General features: G+C 44.4%; 1 protein-coding gene across 1 annotated transcript in view; it reads left to right on the forward strand.

Annotated features, from left to right (window-relative positions):
• LOC120990988 (UPF0462 protein C4orf33 homolog) overlaps positions 1-22,356 on the forward strand; it is a 112,774-nt gene that overhangs the window by 55,428 nt on the left and 34,990 nt on the right. Inside the window, exon 6 of the mRNA XM_040419880.1 lies at positions 4,182-4,233. Within this exon, the coding sequence (XP_040275814.1) occupies positions 4,182-4,233 (52 nt within the window). The remainder of the gene's footprint in view (positions 1-4,181; positions 4,234-22,356) is intronic.

A 22,356-nucleotide genomic window follows, 5' to 3' on the forward strand; every position in this document is an offset into this window, starting at 1 on the left:
AGAGCTAGGTGACTATTTCTCACTTGGCTTTTCCATGCTCCTGAATGGCATATCTGTTTATAATAGATCAGGCTCAGCTATTATAAAGATATATATGCCTATAAGCAGATATGCAATTCAGGAGCATGGAAAAGCTAGGTGAAAAAAATCATCACTCAGCTTTTCCATGCTCCTGAATGACATGTATAAATTATACAGTATACAGTATAATAGGTGAGGTGAGCCAATGCTGATTTACTTACCGCCTATGAGTTGTTTCCTGGGCAGTACACTGAAGGCTGCTGAACGCGACTCACCGCTGGCAGCACCCCTGACTCCACGCAGGAAGAATTTTGAACTTCCAGCGCGCAGCAGCCGTCACGGTCTTTCACTTTACGGCATGGCCTAGGCCCCAGGGGAGCAGTCTGACGTGACGACGCAGCACGGCGTGCACAGCTGACCTGTCACCTGACCTGATCTGTCAGCTGTCACTGTCCTGGTGAGTTCTGTAAAGGGCCGGCCTGGGAGATTTCTCCTTGCGCGCCGGCCCTGTCATCATCTGACAGTCGGCACGGTTCGGTCCTACTAAAGGGTTGCGGGGCGGCCGCCAGGCAACCTCAGCGAGGCGGCCTATGCGGGCGAGGGTGGCCACTTGCAGAACCCCAAAAAGGAGGACATCAAACCCTGAAAAGGAGGACATCGTATCAGGGACAGTGGCACACAATAGTTCAATATTATACCATGCAAGATACTACATTATACAGCTGGTATAAGTTATACATCTTCTTGTATATAGTGATATGGACCATGCCGGTATAACCTGGGCATCTCCTGTATATAATTATATATGTACAGCTGGTATAAGTTATACATCTTCTTTAATAATGCCCCCAATGTAGGTCCCCATCTTAAATTATGTCCCTCATAGTGTAGTAATTATTTTTTAATGCCCCATCTTAAATAATGCCCCCATAATGGCCCACCGCTGTTTTTGTTTTGTTGATTTTACAAAAAATAAAATATCACATCATCCACTTGCTCACGCTGCAGCAGTCTCTTCTATCTTCACTGAACAGGATCTGCAAATGTGCGCAATGATGTCACTGCGCGCTCCCATGTGGTTACGTCACCATGCACATCGCAGGTCCTGCTCAATGAAGAAAGAGACTGCTGCACCGCAAGCAAGTGGATGAGGTGAGTTTTATATATTTTTTTGCTGCGGGACACTATGGGGGCAATTTTTAAACAATGGGGGACAATTTTTTTAACTCCTAATTAAAGTGTACCCGTTTTTAACGGCTGTTAGACGGGTGCACTCCTGTCTATCGTAAAAAAAACGGTCCCATTGATTTCAATAGGGTCCGAATGGCCGTCGAAACAGACAAAAATAGGACATGTCCTATTTTTGGACGGACGCTATTCACTGGCCGTTAAAAAGAGTGGCCATGTGAATAGCCCCATACACTTTCATTGGTGCTAAAAATGGCCGTGTGACGGGCGTTACACACGGCCATTAGTCACTGTCACGTGCATGCAGCCTTAGATAGACTCTCAATCAGCACGTGGTTGCTATGCAATAATGCATCATTTGATTCGTTTAGGCCCTCAGCATCTTCCTCAGACAAGTAGCTGCTGCGTTAACACCTGGTTGCTATGAAATAATGCATCGTTTAGACCCTCAGCATCTTCCTGAGACAATTACCTGTGTTAAATGCAGCTACTTGTCTGAGGAAGATGCTGAGGGTCTAAACGATGCATTATTGCATAGCAACCAGGTGTTAATGCAGCAGCTACTTGTCTGAGGAAGATGCTGAGGGTCTAAACGAATCAAACGATGCATTATTGCATAGCAACCAGGTGAGCAACCAACCAGGTGCTGATTGAGAATTTGAGAGTCACCACCAGCAGCTCCTCCTGCATTTATATGAATGACACAACCGCAGTACACAAGTGAAGAAGCTCCAACCTGAGGAGCTGTTTGACTGCAGGAGAAGGACAGGAAGGAGTTACTCACAGGACTATAATAAAATTCACCTCCGGGCGGCAGGCGGCTCAACACAAGACTACTGTCTAGACAACATGAGAGGAGGTGGACAGAGACTGGAGTTCCGACAAGCTGCTCTAACCTGTTGTGTGCTTCTGCTGCGTGAGAGTGACTTAGTGGCGCGAAGCAGGCAGCGTGTGATGTCAGTGCGCAGTGCGCACTGTCTGTGGGATGTGACAAATTGAAATGTGAGTGCAGGCCGATTTTTTTTTTGTAGGGTTACTTAAAGTGCCAGTACCTACCCTCAGAAAAGGAGGACTTCTGGCCGTCCGTCCTGGCCTGCGGCCGGACGGAGGACCAGGAGTCTAAAAACCGGATGGTCCGGCCTAAAACCGGACGTCTGGCCACCCGCAGCGGGCTGCTGGGCCTATTTTCATGCAGGGGCCTGGAGCTGCAGCTTTATCCGCCCCTACGTTAATCCGGCCCTGATCGGAGGCACAGCCAAAGCACACAGACAGAACCAGGTGGAGAATAGGCTGGCAGAGTATATGCAAGACCAAGGCAACCACAGAGTGAACAAGGAAGGTCAGGTACCCAGAATACATACAAGTCCTTGGAACAGATACCGGGGAATGGCAAACAGAACTTAGGTCAGAATTCAGACATAGAACAAGCAGACAGAATCTGAACAGACACAAACAGGACTTGTTAGACAACCAGGAGCAGGACACATAGCTTAGAAGAGCCAGGGGAAATTAACCCTAGCTGAACCGAGGCAAGATACAAAGCACAATGGCCCAAAATTTACATCCACAAGAAGCCTGCGCCTTTCAGCATGGAACAGTGGCAACAGGTAAACATTGAAGAGAAGGGCCCTGCAGCAAAACAAAAATGAGGAGGGGGTCAAATATAGGTTTTAAGAAACTACTTGTAGGCAACCTTCTTCAGAGCCCATAGCAGCTACATAGGCTACTTTTTTTTAATATGCATGCCTTGGCTTTCCTTCTAGCTGCAAAGAAATATATTTATCATAGTAACCTATTAGCAATGTGAAACTGCCTTGTGGTTCCTTGTGGTGTCACTGTAGAGCTTAAACTTGTGGCCCTCCAGTTGTTGCAAAACTACAAGTCCCAGCATACCCTGATATGTGTAGGCTGTCGGGGCATGCTGGGAGTTGTAGTTTTGCAAAAGGTGGAGGGCATGTTTGCCAAAATTCTAGAGGAGACTTCTGGAAGGAAAAGAATTGTGGCACGCAAAGTGCTCAGCCAAAGTTTTTCTGGGTGCATCCCCCTTTCACAAACCCCACTCCTTTTCAGGTAGGCCACCCTCCATTCTGGAAAAGTTGGCAAGTATGCCATAAAGGCATAACACAGAGTATACCTTCTGTGTGGAGTGTTTCTTTAATTTATACAACAGATTAAGGAGTAGTCCACCCAAAAGTCAATAGAGCAGATTTATGTACCTATGAGTACTCAAAGAAATTAAAGCTTTGCAGCGGTTCCAGCTTCACCAGTTCTCTGGAATGCTCTACCCCAAGCAATTAGGTTAATTCACAACATCCACAGTTTTAGGCGCTTCCTAAAAACACATTGTTTTAGGTTAGCCCCTGATTGTAAAGCGCTTCGGAATATGTTGCCGCTATATAAATAAGGATTATTATTAGTGGTATTAAACAATTTTTTCAGACAGTTTCATGAATCTCCCTCATTGTTTTGGCATACTATATATGTCAATCAATAACATTATGGGCTCTGTAAGCGGGGGCATCTAGTAACTGAAGTCTGCAAGTCCCCTTCACTCTGGAAATCGGTGATGATTATCCTCTGACACATGACAAGTCACAAGATCAATTTTGTATTGGCTTCTGTTTAAAGATTATGGTCAGATATCTCCTGGGTAACAATTTGCTTGTACAAAAATGACCTTGACTTGATTTTGACAAATACACATGATGGATGTCCATGAAAGAACATGACATTGAGGATGCCCTAAATGCAACCCTAATAATGATTCCTAATAAAATGTAGGAATGGCATGTGTTTTTCACTAATTGCTGCTCCTTACGTACTCACCAGATGAACATAGGCTGGAGTGTTCTTTCGTAAGTTTAAAGTATGCATTAAAGACTGACATTTGAGTCCATTTTCATTCAATACAATAAACATTTCAAGCTATTTTTATTCTTTTATTAACCTTCGTACATTTATGTTTTATCCAGGCACGGGCAGCATCTGGTACTACTGCTCTCTGGAGTTGGAAATGCTTTTAAAGTGAGTACGACAATGCAGAACCCTGCAACTATTTGCAATGATTGCAGATGAAAAAACCCCATCTCAGATGGAATAGTGATTAGTAAACAAAGACATGCATCGGCACTGGCATCTAAGCCTGGCATCATCACGCTGTAAATGTCATAGGAGAGTCTGATTCATAATCGATTATGAATTACCAGTTCCCTAAGACTCGAATCTGCCATCTCTAAATATGCGTAGCTTAGAAGGAGCTAATTCAAAGGGACATTAACACCGTGCACTGCTCCTTCATGGGGTGAAACAATGATCAGCCACATTCACTTTTAACACCTCCTTCCCACTGGCAAAAAAAACATGAGATGTATCCAGGTCACACATATTTATAAACTAGAAAACTCATATGCAATTCATAGAGCAGTCAATGTTAGGCATATGGGAGATGAGTTTTAAATATATCAGTGCTGAAAAGGGAAGGTATACATGGTAGAGTGATCGGTGCATATATCTGTAGTATTTATATTGTCATGCAGGTAATTCATTAATATGACATTTTTTTACAGAAGCTATCTTAAAAGAAAAGGAATGAGCTCCCTATGCATCACTTATTGCAATTTTAATGCCTGTGCTATGTAAAGAATAATTATGCTGTGATCTGTCATTCTTGTGACACAGAGGGATGATGTAATCCGCTGATTGTCATGTGACCACACTGTTGTGATGTCACAAAGATGACATAGTTATTGTTTATATGAAATGCAGGCATTAAACCCTTAGTGACCATTCGATTTTATTTATTTTTAATTACCGAACATTTTTCCTTTTTTTTTTTTTTTTTTTCATCCTCACATTTAAGAGCCATAACGTTTTTCTTTTTTCTTTGACTTTATATCACTATCCCTGCCTTTTATCAGTTTTAAAAATAACTGGGACAGCCCCTTTGAGATGATTTCTAGAAATGCAGAAAATTTATGAAAACTACTTTTGCTACTTATTAATTTTCAATTATATATGATCTAACATCAAGTAATCGTTGAAATCATCTAATAGTTAATATTTTGCTCATGTATTACAGCAATCTTTTTCTCCTTGCATTACACTATGGTCAGTATTACACAGTTGCCATCCCTCTTGGACTTGAGAAATAAATAAGGATGTCTGAACAGTTAATATATACAAATGGCTCCCTGAGAGCTTTTTTAATGACTGCTAAGCCTAAAATTGCAGTTGTTTCAGATAAAAGAGCCAAAAGTTACATTCACAAATCTTTTCAGTATGTAAAAGATTTTAGAGATTATCCAACCACATCCAGCTTGATCAAACAGTCATTTGATCACAGAAAAGAAGACTCATACTGGGCGATAGTTGGTAAGTTTGGTTGAAAGATATCAAACTGGGAGATCAACACTGTAGGAACAGAACTAGAAAGACACTTGTTTTACAGATCAGCTCTGTGACAAGGCTTAAAGGGAATGAGATGTTAGAAGACAACATCTGTGGGTGTTGCAGCAGTGTGCCAACCAACGGATTTAGCTAAACCTAAGGGCATTATCCTGGTGGTTGTCTGGTTTTCACTTTTCAACTTTTATACAGGGATCTGGACTTTGCTGCAGGGCACACACACCAGACTGCTACCTCTTGGAGTGGTCTCTGTGTTTATGGCTGCATACTCACAAGGGTTAAGAGACACTGCATGTAAGGGACAGGCTATACTCGTAGTCAGTATTAAGCCAAGGTCAGGGCAGGCAGCAGAGAATTAAGTAACAGGTAATAGCAAGGTAGATACACAGGCTGGAGGGGTCTAGCCAGCCCGTTTCTGGAGGGTATAGGAATTACAGTGGTTCCATACTGCCAGAGATATGGAACCTGTGCCTGCCTAAGGAAGTGGGACAGTGGTTGGCATGGGCCACTGACATAACAGTGGGAGTCTATGGGCTGGGATCCACACCTATTGTCAAACACAGGGGTGTGGTGCTGGTAAAGCATCTCATCCCCTTTGATGCTTGTTGTCATCTATTATGTATGCTACGAGGTTATGTCTGCTGTTTGTGGCTTTCACTTACAATAAATACATGCAGAAGCCTACTGTGAAGTTATATGGCAAAAATGAAATTATGGAAACAGCGTTAGAGTAAATTATGTGTGCATGTGTGATGTGAATTAACATTAGAGGTAAAAAAATAAATGGACTAGAAAATGTGAAAAATTAAAAAGTTTTTTATTTTTGTTCCTATAGACCTCTTATCAGACCATTCCCTAACAATAAACCAGTACAATGCAGTGACACCTACACCTGTTGCTCTATCTGGGCAGCACGGTCGCTCAGTAGTTAGCACTGGTGCCTTGCAGTGCTGGGGTCCTAGGTTTGAATCTGACCAAGAAAAACATATGCATGGAGTTCGTATGTTCTCCTAGTGTTTGCGTGGATTTCCTGCGGGTACACCAGTTTCTCCCATACTCCAAAGACATACTGATAGGGAACTTAGGTTTTGAGCATCAGATTTTGCCAACTGTAACGGATCTCCTGGCACCCCGACAGGGTACCTCTGTTGATGGATGCTCCTAGTGCTTCCCGAGGACTCCAAGCACTCCACTCGACACCATAACAACCATAGGAACCAGGAACAGGAACAGGAACAGCTCTTACAAGAACTAGTAGTTATAGCCAGGGGAGTATATAGCGTATAGCATTCCCCAGTGTCGATCAGTTACCCAAACACCAGCCTCAACATGATGAAGGGTAAAACAGGAACTCTTTATTGAACACACAAGCATTGACTTATATACACATTTTCCAAAAAGGGTACCACCCCTGTGGACCTGGTTGGGAACTGAGGATATAACATAGGGGCCTTTTAAGGTTGTGGAGAAAATCAGTGACGCCACCTACATAGTCAGGAAGTGTTCAGATAAAAGGATCAGAAGAGCCTTTCATGTGAACATGCTGAAACCTTATTTTGAATGGACAGGCGATGTGGCAGCCGTATGCGCCCCTGCCTGTGAGGACAGCGAGGGGCTGCCCTTACCAGACTTACTAGTCCCCAGCCCCAACTCCATAGATCAGGTACAGCTGGGCGAGACGTTAACCGCCCGGGAAAAGGGCGAGGCCTCTCAGCTGCTTCAGGAATAACGGGCCATGTTTTCCGTCTTACCTGGGTACACCTCCGATGCTGTCCACCGCGTGGAGACCCAAGGAGAAACTCCACTAAGGCAGCAGCCCTACCGTATTCCTGCGGCCGTTAGAAACAATATGGGCTCCGAGCTACAGGAGATGCTCCAACTAGGGGTTATAGAACCCTCCCAGAGTCCTTGAGCCTCCCCGGTGGTACTGGTACCGAAGCGAGACGGCACGACTCACTTCTGTGTCGACTACCGTAAGCTCAATGACCGAACCATAACGGATGCCTACCCCATGCCCAGAATAGATGAACTCTTAGATAGAATGGCTGGGGGGAATTATCTCACTACCCTGGATTTATGTAAGGGATATTGGCAGATCCCTCTGGAGCCCGCAGCCATCCCCATTCGTCACCCCATTTGGGCTATACCAGTTAAAGGTTATGCCCTTTGGGATGAAGAATGCCCCGGCTACCTTTCAGCGGATGGCTGACCGACTCCTAGAGGGATTTCAGTACTTCGCATGTGCCTATCTGGATGACATAGCCATCTACAGCGGCACCTGGGAGTCTCACCTTGAACATGTCTCCAGGGTACTAGAGAGAATTCAGGCAGCAGGGCTTACGCTTAAGCCCGACAAATGCCATATAGGAATGGCAGAGGTTCAGTACCTCGGGCATCGGGTGGGTTCCGGCAAACAGCGGCCTGAACCCGCCAAAGTAGAAGCTATTGCCAACTGGCCCCAACCGCGCACCAAAACCCAAGTGCTTGCGTTTCTAGGGACGGCAAGGTATTACCGGAAATTTGTCCCCGAGTATAGTGCCCTGTCACCGCCAGTTCTGTGAGAAGGTCTGGCAGACGTTCTTCTCTACCTCTTGCATGACGTTCTTTGTTTTGGTTTCACTTTGTCATCTCCTTTCCTTCTCCCAGGTGTCACCTATTTAGACTAATTGTCTCCCTTTATATTCCCTCCCATACTGCCTCACTTTGCGGTTTATACTACTTGGATGAGGTGTTCACTGCTGGAGGCTGCTGCTGCTGTTTGCTAAGATAAGTCTTTTTCTTTATTTGTGTTTCCTTGCTGGCTTGATTCTAGGTGACCCTGACTCCGTCCGTATTAAGTGCAGGGAGACGGTGGTCGTGTCGCCTCACTATTATAGGGTCTTCAGGTGTCACACAGTGTTAAGTACGTGGGCATGCAATCGTCTACCATTCAGACCCTTGCATGGGCATAGCAGTCAGGGAGAGATCTTAGGGTTTTATAGGGCTCACCCATATGCTCCTTAGTTTGGGATCAAGCCAGTCGGATGTTTATTTATAAGTTCCAGCTATCTGCAACATTATCCGTGACATGCCCTGGCCAAACCCCTCACTGACCTAACCAAGAAAGCCCTTCCAAAGCAAGTAGTTTGGTCTCCGGAGTGTGCGGAAGCATTTCAAAAACTAAAGGCCGCCCTCAGCGAGGCACCTGTGTTGGCCGCCCCAGACTATAACAAACTGTTTCTTGTACACACAGATGCCTCCATGTTTGGACTGGGAGCCGTACTAAGTCAAGTGGGGAATGATGGGATGGAGCACCCGGTGGCGTACCTTAGCCGCAAACTACTACCCCGGGAAGTCAGTTACGCCACCGTGGAGAAAGAATGCTTAGCCTTGGTGTGGGCCCTCAAGAAGCTCCAACCCTACCTGTATGGCCGCCCATTTACTTTAATGACTGGCCATAACCCCCTAGTGTGGTTGAATCGAGTAGCCGGGGACAATCCTAGACTATTACGCTGGAGCCTGGCCCTACAACCGTACAACTTCACTATGCAGTACAGGCCCGGCAAACAGAATGGAAATGCAGACGGTTTATTGCGCCAAACAGAGATGGAACTTTAACCTTTGCGTTTCCCGATCATCCCGTAGCCAACCCATCAGGGTCTAGGCGGGTATGCCGATCCATGGACTAAGGGGGAGCAGTGTGAGAAAACCCACTGGGAGGGGGAGATGAATGGCAAAACTAACCTCGCCACTGGGTTTTGGAGGGGCCTGTTTGCCAGCCTCTTGCCTCAGGATTATGGCCCATATACTAACTTTGAAGGAGAAGACAGACCGGCCGCACAGCCTAAATCTGTGGAACTGTTTTGGGCAGGAAAGCCATGCTTGCGGTCGGCCAAATGTGACTTCCATGGAATTCGGGAACCCCAGCTCGGATCTGGGTGATTTTTGGATATATTGTTCACCCAGATCAGAGCAATTAATGGATGTATAAATTATGGGGATATGTGGGGTTTTGAGGTGGTTTCTGTGTTTTGGGGAAAAATTTGTGTTTTCTGCCTGTGAGTGATTAAGTTAGCCTATTATGTTTAGTAATTGTATCACAGGCAGAGCCCATTGTGTTTTGGTAATTGTATTTTGTTGATTGCGTCAAAGACAATGCCTATTCTGTTATTGAGTGCGTCACAGGCAATGCCATTGTGTTTGTTAATTGCGTCACAGACGATGCCATTGTGTTTGTTGAATGTATAGTTTTATGTTATGTCCTCAGTTCCCAACCAGGTCCACGGGGGTGGCAGAAAACACACATTTTTCCCCAAAACACAGAAACCACCTCAAAACCCCCCATATCCCCATAATTTATACATCCATGGATTGCTCTGATCTGAGTGAACAACATATCCAAAAATCACCCAGATCCGAGCAGGGGTTCCCGAATTCCATGGAAGTCACATTTGGCCGACCGCAAGCATGGCTTTCCTGCCCAAAACAGTTCCACAGATTTAGGCTGTGCGGCCGGTCTGTCTTCTCCTTCAAAGTTAGTATATGGGCCATAATCCTGAGGCAAGAGGCTGGCAAACAGGCCCCTCCAAAACCCAGTGGCGAGGTTAGTTTCGCCATTCATCTCCCCCTCCCAGTGGGTTTTCTCACACCAACCTTCTACTATACAGTTGCAAGAAAAAGTATGTGAACCCTTTGGAATGATATGGATTTCTGCACAAATTGGTCATAAAATGTGATCTGATCTTCATCTACTGTAAGTCACAACAATAGACAATCACAGTCTGCTTAAACTAATAACACACAAATAATTAAATGTTACCATGTTTTTATGAACACAGTAAACGTTCACAGTGCATGTGGAAAAAGTATGTGAACCCTTGGATTTAATAACTGGTTGAACCTCCTTTGGCAGCAATAACTTCAACCAAACGTTTCCAGTAGTTGCACATCAGACGTGCACAACGGTCAGGAGTAATTCTTGACCATTGCTCTTTACAGAACTGTTTCAGTTCAGCAATATTCTTGGGATGTCTGGTGTGAATAGCTTTCTTGAGGTCATGCCACAGCATCTCAATTGGGTTGAGGTCAGGACTCTGACTGGGCCACTCCAGAAGGCGTATTTTCTTCTGTTTAAGCCATTCTGTTGTTGATTTACTTTATGCTTTGGGGCGTTGTCCTGTTGCAACACCCATCTTCTGTTGAGCTTCAGCTGGTGGACAGATGGCCTTAAGTTCTCCTGCAAAATGTCTTGATAAACTTGGGAATTCATTTTTCCTTCGATGATAGCAATCCGTCCAGGCCCTGACGCAGCAAAGCAGCCCCAAACCATGATGCCCCCACCACCATACTTCACAGTTGGGATGAGGTTTTGATGTTGGTGTGCTGTGCCTCTTTTTCTCCACACATAGTGTTGTGTGTTTCTTCCAAACAACTCAACTTTGGGTTTTTTCTGTTCACAGAATATTTTGCCAGTACTGCTGTGGAACATCCAGGTGCTATTGTGCAAACTGTAAACATGCAGCAATGTTTTTTTTGGACAGCAGTGGCTTCCTCTGTGGTATCCTCCCATGTAATCCATTCTTGTTTAGTATTTTACGTATCGTAGATTCGCTAACAGGGGTGTTAGTATATGCCAGAGACTTTTGTAAGTCTTTAGCTGACACTCTAAGATTCTTCTTCACCTCATTGAGCAGTCTGCGCCGTGCTCTTGCAGTCATCTTTACAGGACGGCCACTCCTAGGGAAAGTAGCAGCAGTGCTGAACTTTCTCTATTTATAGACAATTTGTCTTACCGTGGACTGATGAACAGCAAGGCTTTTGGAGATACTTTTATAACCCTTTCCAGCTTTATGCAAGTCAACAATTCTTAATCGTAGGTCTTCTGAGAGCTCTTTTGTGCGAGGCATCTTTCACATCAGGCAATGCTTCTTGTGAAAAGCAAACCCAGAACTGGTGTGTGTTTTTTATAGCGCAGGGCAGCTGTAACCAACACCTCCAATCTCATCTCATTGATTAGACTCCAGTTGGCTGACACCTCACTCCAATTAGCTCTTGGAGATGTCATTAGTCTAGGGGTTCATATACTTTTTCCACCTGCACTGTGAATGTTTACATGGTGTGTTCAATAAAAACATGGTAACATTTAATTCTTTGTGTGTTATTAGTTTAAGCAGACTGTGATTGTCTATTGTTGTGACTTAGATGAAGATCAGATCACATTTTATGACCAATTTGTGCAGAAATCCATATCATTCCAAAGGGTTCACATACTTTATCTTGCTACTGTATATGGTGGCCTCCCTCCCTACTTTCCCTTCATGGCTGATGCTGGGGGAGATAAGGATCAGGCAAGCTGGATTCAATTGCTTGGTGCTTTTGTTAGCAGGGATATAGGCCTCTATCAGAGGAGTCTGGCAACACCTATCTCCCCCTCACTATTTACCCATTCTTGGCAGAGCTGCACATGCGTATGTGTGGTAGGATTGGGAGAGATGTCGGCCAACCAAACAAACATTTAGCTGACAGCTATCTAATGTGCATGACCAGCTTAACATGAATTTTTTTAAATATATTACACATTCAGTACAAGCATATAATCTTGCACACTACAGATGTTGGAAATGTACTGGTGAGATGAGGCACTTAGACTAAATGATCAAAAAGTAGAAACCAAGAACTGTGTATGGGCATGATTACTTACAATACCCTACTTGTGAGCACTTTTAAGGCGAGGACAGTAACTAATTCCAGGAGTGCTATGACAATCAGAAAGTCATATATCCTATTCAAACCTAGTATTGACTACAGAACCGAGATATACAGTAATGTATATGATATACATTTCTGTAGGTTTTGGCAGTATGTCTAAATAGACCCAAGCATATTTGGTTTGTTGGATTTTTTTAAAAATAAAATCACATTTTATATAAGTAAAAAATGTAATATCAATGTATACACCCCCCAGAATATTTCGACTATAAAATATCCGATTTTTTGGGTATTTAGGGTATTAATCTTTCATTGAATAATATCTTATCTTCATCAAAAGTGTGAGAACTGACTCAGCTACCATTGGTAAAATATTGGATTTCATCTTTGGCAGGAAGGGTTGCACTTATTTTAACCACATGAGTTGAATAATTAAATACCACAGTTTTGTGAGATCCTACAACTAAAGGTGACATGACAACACCATTCAGATATCCTTCTTGTTCTTGTTTCTTCATTCTCATAAAGAAAAAACAATTACATACCCCAACATACCAGTGCAGTGAAAAAAATTGTAGGCAGCAGTCTCATTGCTATATTCTGCAAGTAGAAGTTTGCAGCGAGCCCCTAAGGAGCCTGAGCAAAGGATGGGAGTGGTAGTGGCTCTGGCTATCACAGTCTGTCATGGTGGCTTCCCTCAGACCATTGCTCCCTAGGGCTTTTGCAGCGAAAGCAGAAGGCACACTTTCATCCCTCAGGGCACACTCTATGTTATTCCTGGTGTTACATAGGAGTGCAGGTGACATCTACTACATTATCTGTACTCAGAGAGTTATCACTATGTTATCTGTTCTGTTACATAGAACTGCCGGTAACATATACTACATGATCTGTACTCAGAGAGTTATCACTGTGTTATCTGTGGTGTTACATAGGGCTGCAGGTAACATCTACTACATTCTCTGTACTCAGAGAGTTATCACTGTGTTATCTGTGGTGTTACATAGGACTGCACGTAACATGTACTACATTCTCTGCACTCACAGAGTTATCACTGTTTCATCTGTAGTGTTACATAGGAGTACATTGTCCTACATTATCTGTACTCGGGTTCAGCGCCGGGGGCAGGCATGGTTTCTGGGACAAAACATATCTGAGTGGCCCCCCCCCCCAGTGCGTACTTACAATTGCAAAGGCACATCCTATGGCTGGGTGTAAATAAAACACCAGATCCAAGCTTACTACACAAGAACAGCAACAGAACCAAGCCTATAGGTCAAATACAGCACCAGAACCAAGCTCATAACATAAATACAGCATCAGAACCAAGTTCAGAACACAAGTACAGTGCCAGAACCAAGCTCACTACACAAATACAGCACCAGAACCAAGCTCACTACGTTAATACGGTGCCAGAACCAAGCTCACTACATAGATAACACACCAGAAGCAAGCCAATAAGTCAATTACAGCACCAAAACGAAGCACATAAGGCTGAGTTCACACTTAAGTTATTTGATCAGTTATTTCCATAATTTATTGGGAGCCAAAACCAGTAGTGAAGCCTACTCAGAGATCAGGTGCAATGGAAAGATCTGCACCTCTTCTGTGTTTTTGACCTGCACCTGGTTTTGGCTCACAATAACTGATGGAAATAACTGACCAAATAACTGAAGTGTGAACTCAGCCTAAGTGAAATACAGCACCAGAGCCAAGTTCATACCATAAATGCAGTGCCAGAATTAACCTCCGTACATAAATACAGCACCTGAACCAGGCTTATAACACAAATACAGCCCCACAATCAAGCATAGTACATAAGTACATCACCAGCTTAAAAAGTTCAATACAGATATCATTTGAATAGTCAGGTTAGACCTTGCCCAATAGGCTTATATGGCATGAAACTACATACATACTGGGAAATATGAATGCTACCATGTGTCATTAGCCGTAGATCATGCAAGAGACTACAGCAGTAATGTAGTGGTGGCAGAATAATCTTTTACATTTAGTGATTTACAGGTGACATCCCGTCCTGAGTTCTCCATCTGGTTCAGATCACCATGATGACTACTCCCAGCCACAACTTCTCTCTGCAGATGTTGTTGAGAAGAGGTCTTTATCTTCTCACTCTACCAACATATCGCACCCTACGTATATACTAACACAAACACCTCACTGCCACTGGCATGGCCATAAATATAATAGCAGCATACAGTGTGCCCCTGAATTTAATCATGAAACATACCATGAAAATAAAGTGTCACATACAGTACCCCTGCCCTGTGTATATAGTGCTATAGTATATGCTTGGTGCCACCTATAGATAGAGCCACACACTGTTACAGACGTTCCCGCGACAGGTGGTAGGAGATTGGTGAGACTGGCAACACTTGGTTTGATCTGATATGTTTTCCGTTTGGATCAAATTACATCTGTGTTGTTTCTGGTGCTTGCCACACCTTCTTTCCCCGGTGTGGCTATTAGGGTCATTTAACCGTCTCTATTTATAGTTGCTTCTCCCACAATGCTGTGCAGTTTATAGCTTCTGTTTGCACCTTTAGATAGATTGTGGTTGGATCTCGGCTGAGTTCCTGGTGCTTCCATTGCTCCTTTGAAATTAAGTCTTTCCTTTCCCTTTTGTATTTTGTTTGGGTTCTGTGTGTTGCATTTCCCTATTGTTTGTATGAGGCCTGAAGGAGACTCTTGTTCGTTCTTCCTTTTTGAAGGAACAGGTCGTCTCGTCCCTGCCATTAGTACCAGGGTCCTATAGGGCTAGATAAGACTCTAGGTATTCCTGCGTATGAACTCACCTACCTTTGGGGTCTGTTCATACTGGTAGTCAGTCAGGATTTTGGTTAGGGTTTTCACTAGGAGGTGTCCATCTTCCTTCCCTAGTTCTCAGGCCTGATTCCCTGTTTTCCCCTTTCCCTCCTATGCTCGGTGTGGTGTTTCCCTACCACACCGAAGCGTGACATTATAAACCACCAAAACTGTCTTTGTTTGTGTGCAGCCATGGATCCTATTGCTGCACTGGCAGCTCAGCTGCAAAGGCTGTTGGTCCTGGTGGTAGCGGTGGAGACCAGGTCTATCTGGAGCCTAAAGTTACCCCCCCGGACAGATCTTCTGGGGGACGTGATAATTTCATATTGTTTAGGGAGGCGTGCAAACTTATCTGGGGATGAGAAACAGCTAGTCGGTGTGGTTATTTCCTTGCTTAAGGGGGACGCGCAGTCATGGGCTTTTTCTCTGCCGACCAGATCACAGTCTCTCCGGTTGGTAGATTAATTTTTCGAAGCTTTGGGTCTTATCTATCTATGATCCGGATCGGACCTCTCTAGCTGAAACCAAGCTGCGCGGCCTTCGTCCGGGTGACCGTTCCACTGAGATTTATTGCTTTGAGTTTAGGAGGTGGGCTACGGATACGGAGTGGAACAATCTTGCCCTCCGTAGCCAGTTTTGTCAAGGGTTATCAGAGAGGCTGAAGGACGCTTTGGCCTTTCATGAAACTCCAGTGTCTCTGGAGGCTGCTATGTCTCTTGCTATACGCATTAATAGACGCCTGAGAGATAGATCTAGGGGCCCCCACTCTCAGGACGTCCTCCTCTGACACTTTGGGTAAAGCTACTCCTGGGTATGACGAACCCATGCAATTAGGGGGAGCTACTCCTGCATCCCCTTTTAAGCATACTGGCAGAGCTGGGAGTGTGTTTTTTCTCATCCCATGATGCAGACCTGGCCAGTTATTGCTGCATCTGCTCATGTGGAACACTGCAGGCTGTGCCTATGTCAGTGCCATGTGCTCCCTAGGACACAAATACAATTGAGTGTAGGGGCCCTGGAAACCAGGTGAATAGACCAGTTGACTGCCCCTCCCCCTTCCATTAAAGATTTACAGTGGGCCTGGAGCGGTGACAAGTCATCATCTTGTTTTTCCTGTGAATGGGTCTGATCCGTGCTGTAATCTCTTTATAGAAAAGCGCCTGTGTGGACCTAGTGTCTAACTATTATATGGTCATTGTATCATGACCTGTCACCTCCTCTGACCTGTCTGTTTTACTAAATAATCCCAGTAACAAAGCTGTTTTGTATGGAGGAATGGGCTAAAATTGCCCTATGCTGATGTAAAGGACTAATCAACAAATACCGGAAACGTTTAGTAGCTGTTATTGCTGCACAATAGGGTAACACTAGGTACTGAATCCATTAATTTGTTTGATTTGGTTATCTTTATCTCCTTTTAGGTATTGCATAAAAACCTGATGTAGGTCAAATTTATGCAGAAATACAAAAAATTCTTATCACGTTCAGGTGTGGGAGGGAAACACCAAACCGAACATAGGAGGGAAAGGGATGAGGGAAAAGGCCTGGAAACTAGCGAAAGGAGATGGACACCTCCTAGTAAAACCCTAATCAAAGTCCGGACTAACTACCAGTATGAACAGACCCCAAAAGTAGGTGAATTCATACACAGGAATACCTAATGTCCTAACTCACCTAAACCAGTTTTGTCGTATGCAGCACAACAGGCGCCTCCGGTGTACTACCGTTGAGGCGCCGTGAGCGCATTTTATCTGGACATTGCTTCCCTGTTGCGCACCACATGAAAGCTCGGCCTGGGATTTACTGATAAGTATTTAAGAGAGACTTTACCTCTCACTGTTCTCTACTTATCTTTCCTTTACAGTCGCGCTCTATTTAAGTGTTTACTGTATTGTCTCTATGGTCCCCTGATGAATAGGCTTACAGCTTAAGAAACGCGTTTGGGGCGTAACTTGTTCATTGTTTAGTGTACCTGAGCGATAAGGCCTTGACGGCTCAGTGTTGTTACAATCTTTCTGTCCCTCTTTTTGCTTTGGGCGAATGATCGGGCAGCCCACCTTGGCGCCGCACACAGGGACAGTCTGAGGGTGAGATTGAGGGGGTTATTGATGAGGTAGATGCAGGGCAACTATAGGTCTGAGAGACCCGATCCTGTATCTTTTCCATTTTCACCTCTTATGCCTCCCTTGGTCTCTAAGTAACAGTGTATACGCACCTTGTATGCTAGGTTAGATCCCCTTACACGGGGTCAATTCTCTTCCTTGCGTGCTATACATATATATATTTTTAGAAGTTTAAATGACCATAATAGCCACACCTGGAGAAAGAAGGTGTGGCAAGCACCAGAAACAACACAGATGTAATTTGATCCAAACAGAAAACATGTCAGATCAAACCACGTGTTGCCAGTCTCACCGATCTCCTGCCACCTATCGCGGGAAAGTCTGTGACAGTACCCCCCCTTCTACGAGTGATCTCCGGGCACCCAGGACCAACCTTATCCAGATGAGACGTTGTGAAAGGCTTTCACCAAACGACTGGCATTTACGTCAGATGCCGGTACCCACATCCTCTCCTCTGGTCCATAACCCTTCCAGTGAACAAGATACTGAAGAGATCTATGTAGAAATCGAGAGTCAATAATCTTGGCGATCTGAAATTCCAAACTGCCGTCCACCATGACAGGAGCGGGTGGCAAGGGGGACGACTCCAAAGGTTCAACATATCTCTTCAACAAAGATTTGTGAAACACATTATGAATTTTCAGAGCCTGAGGAAGTTCAAGATGAAAATCTACAGGATTAATAATGGCAGTGATCTTATATGAACCAATAAACCTTGGACCCAACTTCCATGAAGAAACCTTTATCTTAATATTTCTTGTGGACAGCCACACAAAATCACCCACACTTAGGTCCAGTCCATTCATACGTTTCCTGTCAGCCACAAGTTTATACTTGTTGCCCATATTTATCAAGTTATTAAGAATTTTCCGCCATATAGAAGACAATGATGATGAAAAACATTCCTCCTCAGGGATACTGGAAGTGTCCAAACCAGATGTGCCAAATTGTGTGAAACCCATATACCCCAAAAAATGGCGACTTACCAGTGGATTCCTGTTTACGATTGTTTATGGCAAACTCTGCCAAAGACAAAAACGAGGACCATTCCTCCTGGTTCTCAGAGACAAAACATCTTAAGTAAGGATGAAAAGTAGAAGAAAAAGACAGTTGCACCCCCAGTTGAATACAGAACGCTTTCCAGAATCTGGACACAAACTGAGTACCGCGATCTGAGACCACGTCAGAGGGAATGCCATGAAGTTTCACAATGCGCAAGTGTTTTAGTATTAGATAGGCCAGGCAATGCTATAAAGTGCACCATTTTACTAAAACGATAACTACCACCAGAATAACTGTCTTTCCAGACGAATTAGGCAGATCAGTAATAAAATCCATAGACAAGTGAGTCCATGGTCTGGACGGTATGGGCAACGGAAGCAGAGATCCAGAAGGTCGAGATATGTCATCTTAGCGCGTGCACAGACACTACAGGCCGAAACATAGTTCTCAATACACTTACGCAACCCTGGCCACCAGAATCTACGAGAGATGAAGTAGGCAGTGGATCTACTCCCAGGGTGTCCCGTAAGAACCGTACATTGGACTTGGATTTTCAAAATCACCACCTCCAGGAAAAGTACGTTATAAGGCATCTCCCTTGACGTTCTTAACCCCAGGACGATAAGTGACAATGAAATTGAATCTGGTGAAAAACGAAGACCATCCGGCCTGCCTCGGGTTCAGTCATTTAGCCGACTCCAGGTAAGCCAGGTTTTTGTGATCTGTGAACACTGTGATGCCCCTTCCAACCAATGACGTCCCTCCTCAAAAGCCAACCTAATGGCCAGCAACTCTCTGTTCCCCACATCGTAATTTCTCTCTACGGCAGAGAGTTTTTTTTTGAGAGAAATGCACATGGGCGCCATTTACCAATTGAGCTCGCCGAAATCCAAGCATGGACTGAGAGTTCCGTCATTTTTTTTAACAAAGAAAAACCCTGCTGCCACTGGAGATTTGGAAGGTCTTATGTGTCCTTTAGCCAAACTCTTGGTAATATACTCTCTCATGGCCGTTCTTTCGGGTCCAGAAAGGTTATACAACCTAGATTTGGGCAACTTAACTCCGGGAATATGGTTGATCAATCAGGTTCACCCCTGCCCCACTGTCGATAAACACCTCAATCCCCACAGTGATTCCCTCTATATGAGCTTGCAGCACCATACCTTAACTACTTGCTAGTGAGCCACCACAACCTACCACTATTCAATCCCCACAGTGTTGGACTTTAGTGCCACCTCGGCAGTCAGGAGGAATCGGGTACTACCAGTCAAAGACAAATGTACATTCTCTGACTCCCCTCTCGCCCCTCCAAGAGTCAGATGGGAATTAGACGTCCCCTTTTTTTTTCTTTTTTATGCTGAATGCATGGACATACATCGATAAAATGTCCCTTTTGTCCACAGAAAAAACACACTACCTTCAAATGACCAATATGCTTAAAAGCAGATCCAGGAGTAGCTCGCCCCTGGAAAAAGCCCATGACTGAGCGTCCCCTTTAAGCAACAAAATAACCACACCAACTCTCTGAATCTCATCCCCAGATGAGTGTGGATGTAGCCTAAAATACAATGTGCACGCATCCCTAAACAAATTAAATTATCACTTCGCCCAGAGAATCTGTCCGGGAGGGCAACTTAAGGTTCGAAACAGGCTTGGTAACCACCACTTTGACCATCAGCCTGTGGTGTCTGGATCTGCGAGATGGTCGTGCAGGGGTTAGCTACCTCCAAAGACAGCCGCTGCAGCTGTCCGGCCAGTGCAGAAATAGGATTCATGGCTGTATTGAAACAAGCAAAAGAATGACGGTTTATAATGTCATATTCGGGTGTGGGAGGGAAACACCACACCGAACATGTGAGGGAATAAGGCCTGGAAACTAGGGAAAGGAGATGGACACCTCCTAGTAAAACCCTAATTAAAGTCCAGACTAACTACCAGTATGAACAGATCCCAGAGGTAGGAGAGTTCATACACAGGAATACCAAATGTCCTAACTCACCCTATAGGACCCTGGTACTAATGTCAGGACTGAGACAACCTGTTCCTCCAAAAGGAAGGACAAAGATGAGTCTCCCTCAGGCCTTAATACAAATGACAGGGAAATGCAACACACAAAATAACCCAAACAAAATACAAAAGGGAAAGAAAACACTTAACTTCAAGTGGCTATGGCAGCACCAGGAACTCAGCCCAGATCCACACACCAGCTATCCACAACTGTCACGCTTCGGTGTAGGAGGGAAACACTATACCGAGCATAAGAGGGAAGGGGGGAACAGGGAATCAGGCCCGAGAACTGGCCTGAGAAGATCGACACCTTCTAGTAAGACCCTAACCAAAATCCTGACTGACTATCAGTATGAACAGACCCCAGAGATAGGTGTGTTCATACACAGGAGTACCTAGTGTCCTATCTAGCCCTATAGGACCTGGTACTAATGGCAGGGACGAGACTACCTGTTCCTCCAAAAGGAAGGATGAACAGGAGTTTCCTTCAGGTCTAATACAAACAATAGGGAAATGCAACACGCAGAACCCAAACAAAATACAAAAGGGAAAGGAAAGACTTAATTTCAAAGGAGCAATGGAAGCACCAGGAACTCCGCTGAGATCCACACACCAGCAATCCAAAACTGAAACTGAAGCTATAAACCGCACAGCAGTGTGGGAGAAGCAACTATAAATAAGGAAGGTTAAATGACCACATTAGCAACACCTGAGGCGAGGGGTGTGGCCATACCAGAAACAACACAGACTCCAATTGATCCACAGGGAAAACCTGTCAGATCAAACCACGTGTTGCCAGTCTCACCGATCTCCTGCCACCTTTGCGGGAACGTCCGTGACAACAACTGAAACTATAAACCGCATAGCAGAGTGGGAGAAACAACAATAAATAGAGAAGGTTAAATGACCCTAATAGCCACACCTGGGGAAAGAAGGTGTGGCAAGCACCAGAAACAACACAGACATCATTTGATCCAAACAGAAAACATGTGAGATCAAACCATGTGTTGCCAGTCTCATCGATCTCCTGCCACCTGTCGCAGGAACGTCCGTGACAACAACTCAAACTGAAGCTATAAACCGCATAGGATAGTGGGAGAAACAACAATAAATAGAGAAGGTTAAATGACCATAATAGCCAAACCTTGGGAAAGAAGGTGTGGCAAGCACCAGAAACAACACAGACGTCATTTGATCCAAACATAAAACATGTCAAATCAAACCACGTGTTGCCAGTCTCACCGATCTCCTGCCACCTGTCACGGGAACGTCTGTGACAATTCTGAACTGGTCAGAGCTTTCCTTTAAGGACAGGTCCTATTTTGGCCCTTTAGGAGATCAAGATTATTTCATTTTTGCATCGCTACATTCCAAAAGCCATAGTTTTTTTATATTGTCCTGTCGACATATGCAGTACGCCAGAAAAACTATTGCAAAGTGTTAATTACCATTGACAAAGTTAATGCAATGTTTGTTGAGTTAAATATTGTAATTTGTTAAGTACATGCACTTAACAGATGGCATTGTATGGACAACACATGGTTAACAACTTGTCAAATTGTGCGAGGTTGTCAGAGAATGCACTAGGTCCGTCGCCTGACTAATTGGTGCTAAATAGTGTTGAGAATGTCTAGTCTGAGCAGTGCAAAGAAGAAGACATGTGTGTTACAGCTCCTGCACAGCTAGGCCAAAGTTCAGAAAACCCTAGCCTCTGAGTTTACAATTGCTTAGTGACCCTATTACTAAACTACACTAAAGAGAAGGAGAGACCAGATATCTAATAAGATCTAGAACTCACAAGGCTGGGAAAGTTTCAGACAGCAAGGTATTCTACTTCTTTAAGCAGTAAGGCTTTGCAGCTGTGGAAGGATTATTGCTAAGGCAACCTCCATACTTCAAGATGGATTGGCCGCCCGTTTCTGAAGTTCTGCACCTCTTAGCCTGGGAAATTCAAAAGGATTTAATAAGAAATTTTGTTGTATGCCTGTGATTCTGCTGAGAGAGGCTGCAAAGTGTTGTTTAGAGACAGAGAAGTACTATAACCACCGTCATTGCTGCTGTCCACATGCTGCTATTGAGAGAATATTACACTACTTTT

The sequence above is a fragment of the Bufo bufo genome, chromosome 2 (genome assembly GCF_905171765.1).
Source record: "Bufo bufo chromosome 2, aBufBuf1.1, whole genome shotgun sequence".
Taxonomy (NCBI): Eukaryota; Metazoa; Chordata; class Amphibia; order Anura; family Bufonidae; genus Bufo; species Bufo bufo.